At 50.6% G+C, this 11,034-nt stretch overlaps 1 protein-coding gene across 4 annotated transcripts in view; it reads right to left on the reverse strand.

The window, feature by feature from the left end:
* The window catches only part of CUL9 (cullin 9), a 33,795-nt gene extending 23,087 nt beyond the window's left edge, over positions 1-10,708 (reverse strand). For all 4 annotated transcript variants that reach the window (XM_072944961.1, XM_072944959.1, XM_072944960.1 and 1 more), the window contains exons 1-9: positions 10,376-10,708; positions 8,075-8,678; positions 7,366-7,520; positions 6,492-7,034; positions 5,847-5,982; positions 5,508-5,698; positions 4,832-5,237; positions 4,236-4,428; positions 1,713-1,920 (exon numbers count right to left, since the gene is read on the reverse strand). In XM_072944961.1, coding sequence (XP_072801062.1) covers positions 1,713-1,920; positions 4,236-4,428; positions 4,832-5,237; positions 5,508-5,698; positions 5,847-5,982; positions 6,492-7,034; positions 7,366-7,520; positions 8,075-8,669 — 2,427 coding nt within the window. In that variant the 5' untranslated portion in view covers positions 8,670-8,678; positions 10,376-10,708. The remainder of the gene's footprint in view (positions 1-1,712; positions 1,921-4,235; positions 4,429-4,831; positions 5,238-5,507; positions 5,699-5,846; positions 5,983-6,491; positions 7,035-7,365; positions 7,521-8,074; positions 8,679-10,375) is intronic.
* Positions 10,709-11,034: the final 326 nt, after the last annotated feature.

Consider the following 11,034-nt stretch of genomic DNA (forward strand, 5'->3'; position numbering starts at 1 on the left):
AAGGGGAGAGGAGAAGAGGCAGAAAGGACGGGGAAGTAAGCCAACAAAAAACCCTAAGGCTGGATGGAAACAGAAACCTGCAGCTTCTCCCTGCCAGCACCGAGGCTGGTGGGTGCCGGGGTGTCCGCCCGCTCCGGAAACTCCCCCTCAGAAGGGAGCCCTTCACAGCCTCTACTTGTCTTCACGGCTTTCCTTGAAGTTGTCTTCCACCTCGCTGGACCACTCCTCCTTTGCAAAATCTCTATTCCCTGGAGTTCCACAACTTCTCATCCTCCTGGTTGTCCTATCTCTCTGGACTTCCTCTGCCTGGTCCTTAAACATGGAAGTTCCTTGTCCCCCTCTCTCTTCTCCCTGCGCTCCCTCCCTACGCAACCTCATCCTCTTCCACAGCCTCTGCTGCTACCTGCACACCTGCGCTCCCACACCTACATCCCCTGGCCTCCAAAGCCAGTATTCAACCCTCCCAGACAAGGTTACTTGGGTTGATCACAGGCAGAGTGGTTAGAAGTGTATGAAAAAACACTTGTAATGTGTAAGCTTGTTTGCTGGTACTAGAGAGAAACCTCAATTAAGATGAACACTATACAATTAGGATAGAGAATGTCTTGGCTGGTGAAAGGGTTGACTCTTGAGAAGAAACCCTCTAGGGATGCAGCAAATTAGAAATAATTCCCAGGACAATCTCCCTTATGAAGGCTGGACCCGTCAAGCAAATGCCACCTCCTAATGAGGCTTTCTCCTTTCAGCTACCCTACTTTCCCCTAACTAGCTGAATTCTGTAGACCTTAAGATATTTTTAAAAAGGATGCAATTTTGTTATAGGGGAAGAGTCTGAGTTTAGAGACAAATGTTGTAGTTTGTTCATGCAATTTGAGAGGACCAGGGAATTCTTTGAGCAGACATGACCTAGACTATAAATGTTTGGCTGCTCTTGGGGGGACCAGCACCTAGCTGGCCCCATAAAGGAAAGAGCCTCCAGGCCTCTCCTGGGACAGCCTGCCCTGAGAGGACCTATGCTCCCATCCCCGCTGTTGCTCTTACACTGTCGGAATCCATTCTCAGAACTGCTCTGGATGAGGCCTACCTGACCCCCGGGGGACTCTCAGGTTACACAGAGCACACCCTGCCCATACCTCCCTAACAGCCAGCACTGCTATCTGGGCTACTCAGGAAGCTACTTCTCCCTCCCTGAATGCGGGCCTCCCTCCCCACTCTCTGGGCCCTGGGCAGCAAGACAATGGCAACACTGGCTTCGCCTTACCCGCATCTGGTGGGGGAGGAGATCTTCAGGGTACCGGTACCACTAAGGTACAAGGGTTAAAACATACTGTCACATCTAGAAAATTAGTCTTTAATCAGACACTTAGTTATAAATAAAAACCCGCAGGAAAATCAGCACACCTGAAAATTCAGCCTGAGCTTCTCCCCACGCCTCTTCCTCCTCCAACATTCTCCCACTCAGCAAATGACAACCTCATCCTCCCTGCTGCTCAATTTTAAACCTGGGAGTCACTCCTAAAAACATTCTTCTCCCTTTCTCCAAATCCACATTCAATCTCCAGGACAGTCCAGCTGGAACGCCTCAATCCACCTGCGTTTTTTTCATCCCAACGTCTCCTCATCTGAATCCCCATAGAACCTCCCAGAATCAGGAGCCCCGCAACCTGCCTGCCTCACCCATCACTCTCTACCACCAGGTCCAGTCCACTCACCGCCAGCCCTGCCTGCTGCACCAGGACAGAAGTCTTATATTCTTGCATGCAAACCAGCACAGCATAGATGCCACCCTCCCTGGCGAAGAGGGGGCGCCATTCGTGCTTGGTCATGAGCAGGTAGAGGAGGCGCAGGGCCAGCACCACCACCATCTTCTCTCCCACCTGGTTGGTCAGCAGCTCCACCAGCGTCTTCACTAGCTTCTCTCTGAGAGAGAGAAGAGACATAGGGGTTCCCCCTCCCGGGGAAGGCCTCATTACCTGCCCAACCCTACCCATGAACATCCAGTCTATCACCCCCACGCCCCTCCAATCTATTCTCTCTCCCTCAGCTTCATCCCAATCCCCTCTCCTCTGCAATCTGTCTTGGGCTCTTGACCTCATGAAGTAAGCAGTAGAGCAAAATGGTTATAAATGCTGGTTCATCTTTTCAAATAAATCTATAAATTCAGTGAAATTCTAATCAAAATGACTAAAAGATTTTGAAAACATGATAGACAGATTCAGGCACAGGAAGAGAAAACATGCAAGAATAGTCAAGAAATGTTTGGAAAGAAGTAATGGTAAACTTGCCTAGTAGTTACCAAAATACAAATAAAAACTTTAGTAATAATGAAAACCCTGGGAACTACACAGGGTAGCCAAAGAGATCAAGAGATGAGGAGAGAAAGGTGGCATCTCAGACAGTGAGGACGGGAAGGAGCACTGGAACATGAGGCAGGGACACGAGACTGCCATCTGAGAAAGTGAAAGCTGGAGCTCTGCTTCACTCCATTTGCAAAAATAAACCGCAAACAGATTTTAAAATAAATGTAAAAAGTAAAACACAGATATTTTTGGAAAGTAGAGGGAAATATGTTTATAATCCTGGAATGGAATAAAGCCTCTTAAAACCTAGAAGCCATAAAAAAAAAGTTGAAAAATACAGCAACATGAAAATCTAAAACTTCAGCCCAGTGAAAGGCACTACCCACAAAGCTAAGAGGGCCCCGCGGGAACGCTGATCTGAAGGAAGGAAGAAGTGCCTCCTGAGTGCCTAGACCCGCTGTGCTTCATAAGAGGAGAAAGGCTGGACTGACACCTTTCTCCCCAGTGACAGAGACGCATATCGAAGAGATGGCCTGGGAACTGGGGAGGGACTAACGACAAAAAGAGAAATTCTGAGCAAGAAGGCAAATAAAGGTGCTGAGAAAGCTCGGCCTTTTCTCATGAGCTTTATGATGACCACATGTGAACCAAATTTGCTTTAAATATATATTCCCCTCTGGTAGCCATGATTTACTAAAAAAAAGTTAATATACACATGTAGGTAATACATATGAATATAGAAATATGAATAAGGATGTTTACCAAAATGTTAACAGTGACTATCACTGCATGAGGTGTTTTCAGATGATTGTTATCTTCATAATTTTCTAATTTTTTTTTACAGTGAATGGATATTATTTTGTATTCAGAAAATAAAGTTAGTATGATTTGGGGGGAAAAAAGACAAGCAAAATATTTGTAACATATGTAATGGATTAATACTCAGAATGTCTGTAAATCAACAAGAAAATAACAAAGACCCAGTAAGAAAGTGAGCAAAGGATAAGAATATTTATAGAAGAAACATAACAAATGCATGCAATATGCCTAACTTCACTAGAAAGAAGAAATTAAAAGAAGGAGCTACCAATTATTTTAAGTTTTGCCAATCTGATAGATTTTTAAAAATGATAATATCCACTGGTAGCAGATGTGAGGGAAAACAGATCCACTAGAGCACTGGATTCGAACTTAGATATAATCATACTGCAGCGTCCGAGGCAGCAGTGGGGATGAAGCAGCGCCACGTGGAGCGACGTGGAGAGCCCTCCCAGACACACAGAGCACGGGGGAAAGCTGCAGGAACAGGCAGAGTGTGAGCACGTACACTGAAGCACAAACTCAGAAAACACACGAACAAGTGTACATCTCTAGAAGGTCTGAAGGATACATGCTGGGACGTGTGACAACAATGGTAAAAAGGGACTCTGGCTTTTCATTCTCTGTTCTCTTATATCCTTCGGGATCTTTTAAAGTAAGAATGCAATTGTGCATTATTTGTATAATTAAGAAGTATGTAATAGAAAGAAAGTAGGGAGGGAGGAAAAAGAAAAGAAAACTCAAGCTCTAAAGCCAAAAGGACCTAGGTTTGAATCCCGGCTCTGTGATCTGTCAAACTCTGGGTAAGTTTAAATTCTCCAAGGATCAGTTTCCTGACCCGCACAACAGGGTGAGAATAGTGTCACGTCTTCCTCAGGAGAGAGGATTTAATGAGAGAAAGCTTATAAAATTCTAAGCACAGGGCCTGGCCCAGAACAAAAGCTCCAAGAATATTAACCATCGCAATATTCCGCCCTCCTGCTCAGCACTCCTCAGGCTAACCCTTCTCTCCCCTCAGCCTTTCTAACTCTTGATCTCATAGCTCCTTCCCTCCCACCACCAACTTCCCCCACTGAGAGCTTAAACCATAAGCCCTTCCCTCCCCAGCATTCTAACCTCAGGGATCTGTCAGGATGGACCAGAGGGTGGTCCTGCTCAGTGACCTCCTCCACGGCCTGAGAGAGGGCAGAGAGCCCTGAAAGCTGCAGATTTGTGTCCAGGCTGGATATCTGCACAGTGGCCACGACCCCTGCCACGTGCTGATCCAGGGTGCTGCGTGGACCGGGGCTCCGCAAGGCTCTAGCCATTTCTGAAATTGATGGGCGAAAGGCAGTGGCTTAAAAAAATGGTGGACCTCCACATTGGAAGTCGTTAAAGGTCAAGCCCAGTGATCCTACTGACATTTTAAGACACTGTTCACTACTGCAGCTTGCATCCAGAACTTTTCCAATTCTGTGTGAGGGATTTAAGAAGATGATGATACTCTGGAAAATGGGCCCTCCTCTCCCAGGAATATGAAGAAAGGGAGTAGTGACTGAGTAGACATTATCAAGGTCAAAGGAAGGAAAATAGATGCAAGCTTCCAAAGCATCTTCCCACGCAAAAGTGACCTCACTCCACGCTTGCCCGCTACCCTGACTATCCACTTCTCTGAGGACTGCCCCAGGACTTGTTCCAACCTCTCTGCCCTCCCGTCCCAGCACCTGACTCACCACTGGCTGCCTCCTTCGTCTCAAGGGGCAGAACCATCCCCTCGGTCACCAGAAGCTGGTTGAACAGCTGTGAATCACTCTGTGCCACGGAGGGCTCAGTTTTTCCCTTGGCGGGCTCTGTCTCTGCCTTAAGGGCCTCAGCCTTTGCTTTGGGGGTCTCAGTCTCTTCCTCTGAGAAGCTGGCCTCTGACTTGGACTCCTCTTCTGCATCTGGGGTACAGGAGTGACTTCGTGAAGAAGACGAGCTGCTCAGGGTGTCGGGCAGCAGTCCATACTTGGTGTAGATTTGGGAGTTGACCAGGTCACTTAGGGTGCTGCCCTCAAACCGATTACTGAGAACCTGCAGCAGACCCTCAGCCATCGTGACGGGCACGGAGATCTCACCGAGGGCCTTCTCACCCAGGGTCTGTCAACAGAAATGGCATGTATTCCAGGAACAAGCAGACACAAAGGGCCTGGGGACAGTAACCGGAAGGGTGGCCACCTCTCACCCTGCCTTGCTTACCTTCCACGTCTAGATCCTCCCAGCAGTTGTCTCCTCCCCCAGCAGGACCCCGCATGCTCTCTACCCTCTAGCTCCAGCCTCCCCTCAAGCAGTCCCACGTGGAGAACTACCTCAGAGAACTCCACCTCTAACCCCACTCCAAACCCCCCAGGTATCTCAGGCCTGCAACACCTCATCCAGGTTCTCCTGAAGATTCTGGAAAATCGGCTGCTGCTCAGATATATCCAACTTCTTGATGAAGAAGAGCAGCTCCCACCACTCAGCCTGGGTCAGGTACCCCAGTTCATTCTTCCGAGGCTCGGGCTGGAGGTATGGCAAAGAGTAGAGCTCGTCCACCGGCTTCCAGTCCCAGGAGGGAAGTGCTGAGGAGACAAGTATAGCGGGTCTCAGCCCCGCCAGAACAGAGTGGATTTCTGAAGCTCTGGGGCAGATCCTGGTCAGGAGCGGCTGCATCCCAGCCACTCCTCCTCTGTTCAGAGACATGATGCCCCTGTCCCCTCCAAGGCTCACCTGTGCCCAACCCTGTAGCCCCTGCCCCCTTCTCCATGGCTGCTGAAGCCGAATCCTCAGCAGCTTCCTCAGGGCCCAGGATCTCCAGCATGTACCAGTGCACCCGGCAGGTACGGCCCGTCGACTCCCAAAAGACCTGGTATTGAGGGAGGAAGAGAGAGAGAAGGGAGAGGGCTCAGCCCTCTGTACCCTGTGCTGTGCAGGCTTGACAGGACATGGCCAGCCCTAGAGCCTGGGCACACAGCCCTCAGATGCGCACCTGGCTAGGCTTGTGAAACCTCCGGAGACAAAAGGCTCCCTTCCCCCATCAAGGTAGGTCCTGCTTCTCATCTCTTCCCAATCCTGACTCTGCTCCAACACTCCCTCCAAAGCCAACTCCACTGGGCGGGGTGAGGGTGTCTGGATAGGTGAGTTACGCTTCCTGGGTGTGAGTCCCTCCTTGACCTCACAGCCCACCCACTCCTGCCAGATTTTCTCAGCCCTCCAAAAAGCCCCCTCTCTCAATTGCTGACCTCTTTAAACATTCGAATTCCCTTCGGAATTTTCTCCTTGGCCGGCCTCTAAGAGTCCTTTGCATGCATGCCCCAGCTGTGCCCCGCCCAAATAAGGCTCCCAACAGTGTCCCCCCACCGCACACTCACTCACCTGCACAGGGGGCACACGATTTTTGCTCCGCCGAAACTCGCCCTCGTCCCCAGCATGAATCTCCTCAAAATCATCCAGCATCCGCACTCGCATCCCCGGCTGCAGCGTCTGCTGCACGTACTCACTGTAGCGCTGCAAGTAATACTCCCTGTAGCCACTGAAGAATTCACTAGAGAATTCGGAGCGCTGGCGGAAGGCCCGTCCTTGCTTCTTGGGGGTGGCAACAACGGCGGGCAGTAAAAGGCTGGGGCCTGAAATGCCAGGCTGAAAGATGGACCGCGTTGGCCGGGACGGTGGTGTGCCCTGTTCGTTGAGGTTCCGGACCCAGCCCATGCTCCGCACCAGCTCTGAGATGAGGCTGCCCACAGCCATGCTGAACTCCAGCTCCCGCTGCCCCCGGCTTTTCACCCGGCCAAAATCCTCCCTTGAGGATGGGGAGCCTTGGTCTCCAGCCCCTGGCTCCGGACTGTTATTCAGCTGATCCAGCAGGGAAGTGACACACAGGTAACGTTTCACCAGGGAGAAGAGCTGCTTTCCTGGGATCTGTAGGACACAGTCTATGGTGTGGGTTCCCCTTCTCCCAGCTTGAGCCCCTCTCCTTTCCCCTCAACACCATCCTCTACAGAAGAATATAAAGGCTTCATCCCCACGCCTGTAGTTCTCAGACTGTGAGTCATGTAAGAAACACACCAGGGGTGCCTTAACACAGACCCTGAGTTCTAATTTCAGAAATTCTGAGCAGAAAGGGTAGCGTGAACCTTAATTTTAATAAACTCCCCCTGTGGCTCTGGTGCTTATGCAGTCCTGAACCACATTTTCAGAAATGATGCCCCAGGACTTGTGCACAGCATTTCCCCCACAGCTGCCAGGGTACCTGAGGCAGATGAATGCCCTCAAAGGCCATGCAGTGTTCCTCAGAAGATGTGGTCTCTGCAAACAGCTCCAGCAAAGTATAGCGGCTGTCAAAATCCATGTGCTGCTCGATGCCATCTTGCTGGCTCAGTGACAGAAGGACGTGAGCCCGACTTCCTGTAATCCACACCCAATCCATGTCTTCTCCATCCCTGATTCTCCTTCCACCCTGCCCTCTTTCCCCAGACTCTCTACCCCAGAGGCTTTCAAATTTCTTTGTGACTGAGACTCACAGCAACGTATACATTTTTCTGGGGTAACCTGATACAAGTGTGCACATGTGGAACTAAAACATAGTTCTTGCTACAAAACTTACATTATTAAGTGCTACATGCTGATATTTTACATCAAAAATGTTGATTGTAAACCACCAAATTGACTTCATAACCAACTAACAAATCTCAAACCAGTTTAAAAAGATAAACTTACTCCCTTCTCTTCCCTGCTACTGCCCTGAGAATGGACAGATAAACCAGATTAAAAAGCTATCATTTTATCCTGCTTATGTACCTGTGGTAGCTTATTAATCTTATTTTCCCTTTGCAATGAAATTGATATTCACCAAATATTAGGTGTTTTGACAGAGTTGGGAAACCCCTCCTCCACCTGTTCTTACTCCTAGTGGTCCCATTCTCTCCAGTGTTTTCCCTCTTCCCCTGGCTGTCTCTTACCAGCATCATGGGCTGCCAGAGCCTGTAGCATCTTGCCTGCGCTCCGACGGATCTGAGGCTCAGAGTTGCATAGCATGTGCATGAGCAGGTCCAGGGCTCCCGTCTCCCTAAAGACCCCAGTGAGGGGCCCGATGCTGGCGTAGGCACTGAGCACATGGATGGTGTGGAGCACAGCGGCCGTGAGGCTCGAGGTTCCCCCTTCTGCCAGCTGCCTGGCAGCCCTGTGTACCAGTGCCCGCACATCGGCTTCCATCTCTCCCATTGCCACATCATCCAGGCCTCCTGGGTCTCGCGGAAAGCTTCCTGAGCCCCCAGCTGTTTCATGCTGAGGTGCCTTAGATAATGCCCGCTCGCCTAACAGCATGGGGCAGTTAGCGTAGACTTCGGGGGCTGACAGCCACATGAGGATGTGCTCTGCCTTGCCCTCTTCCTCACTCACTCTGCCCACTTCCCCACACTTCAGGACAGTCCATCGGATCAGGTATTCAGGACGGCCATCATGCCCAGGCCGCTGTCGAAGAAGTTCTTCAGGATATGCCTGCAGCCGGGGCCCCAAGGGCACCATGAGGTCCCCAGTGCGCCGTTCCCCCACCATCCTGACCTCCTAGGACACACAAGGAGAGAAGTAAAGGCAGTATGGGAAAGGGAAAAGACTTCATGTAGGGAGTGGAATCTTGAGGCACAGACAGGATGGGTGGTGACTGGCAGACTGTACGGAATTTAGAAGCCAAAGAGAGAAGGTCAAGAATAGGCTGAAATAAATTACTTAAACATACTCTGGGATTTAAAAGAGAGGCAGAATGGAGTGAAAAGAGAGGGAAACAAAGAAGTTTAAGAAACGGAAAAAGTCACAAGAGAGGATGAAAAGAATTACAGGCAAGGTATCAGAAAGAGCTGAGAGTTAAGTAGGACCGTCTGGACAGTCTGCATGGCTGAGGGGTACAGATCAGGACTTAGGATGACACAGGTGAGCAGGGAGGACGGCAGCCTGTAAGACAGTGGAGCCAGAACAAGTGAGGAAAGTCAGGACAGGGAAAGGACAGGACAGGGAGTATAAATGGCAGGACAGAGCTAGAATGTGAACATGAAGGGTTGGGCCATGGCAGAGAGAAGAGATGAAAGGAGGCCCCTGTATCCAGATGGCTGGATGGGAAAAGGGTATGAGACTACTGTGAAACGGGGAAGGGCTTAGGGGGCCAGATAAAATTATGGGAGAAAAAGACCAGGTCCCACCCTGCACTTATGCCGTATGAAAACGTAGGTATAAGTCAGGTAGATATAGATGGAGGTGGTAATCCTGGCACTGAAGGGTAGGGAATAAGGTCAGGAGATGGTAGAGGTATTAGAGAGGCAATACAGCACAGATTTCAGAATCAGATAAATGTGACTCTGAATTCTGGCTCTTTCACTTACTGTGTGTGTAGTTTTGGATAAGTTACTTAATCTCTAAGCTTCAGTTTCCTCCTCTGCAAAAAGGTAATAATATTCATACCCAACCCATAAAGTCGTAAAAACTTATTAAGATACCATACATAAAGCATTCAGAACAGCCTCTAGCACATAGTGAGAGGTCTGTAAAATATAATCTAATATTAACATTCTTAGAGAAGGTAAGGGCAGTCCTCAGATAAATGCAACATTACTAAGCCAGAAAAAGATTATAAATGATGGCTATGCTAGTGATCAGGGAAAGATACAAAACAGTATAGGGGCAACGGGGAATGGTGAGAATAAGAATGGACTGCAAACCCAGATGTAGAAAAGGTGATCAGGACAGGGGTCATGTTGGGGTACAGGGAAAGAAGATGAGAGTAGAGGGCGTGAAGAGGCGGGGAAACAGATGTGGATCTCAATTGGGATAGGGGTCCAGTTAGCATAGAGGGCAGGACTGAGAGATAACCAGTGACATGCGACGCACAGATGATGAGCAGGGTGAGGTAACAAAATCGGAAAGGCCTAAATGGGGAGAGAGCAAGGTATTATGCCAGGCCTAGAACAGGAGCAATTAATTGAGGTGTGAGGGTGAGGTGTGAACGCAGGGATGAGACAGCAAGCAGGCGCAGGTGGCAAGGTCAGGCCCAAGCTTGCAGACCAGCGGAGGTGGTAAAGGAGGCTCGCACCGCCGTGGGAACGGGCTGCGGTGAGGGGGTGAGGGGTGGGGGGCGCGGTCGGTGGAAGCTGACGGGACAGTGCGAATCTCAGAGACCAAGACCTGGCTCTGTCGTCAGCCCCACGGAGAGTGGGCAAGGGACTGGGGGCGGAACGGGGCAGCGGCCGAGGGGTGCAGAACTCGCTTCTCACCTCCCACCGCCGTGGCCCTCGGCCCTCGCTGGGACCCAGCGCTGGTCCGGCTGTCCTGGCCCCGCCTCTTCAGCGGCTCCCTTCCGGGTCACACGGCGAGTGCGCGCACGGCCGGGCGGCTACGGGTCCCACCGCGGCCCACAGTCGAGCGCCGCGGCCCCGCGCGCAGGCGGAGCATGCGTAGTACCCGCAGGCCTCTGCGTTGGGGGCGTGCTGCCCGCGGAGCCCGGGGTCGTGGGGGCTTGGCTCCTTACTCTGCAGACATAGGCAGCCCTTTCCATCCAGTATCAACTTTGAACTCCGGCCCCCCCCTTCCCTAGGTCGGCCTTCCTCCCCTGGAAACCTAATAACCCACACTCCCACCCTAGGTCTGTCCTCCTAGTTTGCACTAGGTCACGTGGCCATGAGTTTCCCGAACTGGTTGCTTTGGATTCGTTGAGTCACTTTTCCTGTTAATTAAGATTTCTCATCTCTGTGTTGACTTAAGTACCTAGTGAAGCTGGGGCCAAAGATAAAGGCCCCAGCCCTCCTAAATGTTCCTTAATTTAAATCGCAGAGTTCAACAACCCAAAACACCTGTTAGCATTTTATCAAGCAGCTCGGCTTGCTTCTCAGAGCAATTTTGGGGTTTGATTCGCGCTGGTACTTCCCACCCTACC

Source organism: Vicugna pacos, chromosome 20, assembly GCF_048564905.1.
Source record: "Vicugna pacos chromosome 20, VicPac4, whole genome shotgun sequence".
Classification (NCBI taxonomy): Eukaryota; Metazoa; Chordata; class Mammalia; order Artiodactyla; family Camelidae; genus Vicugna; species Vicugna pacos.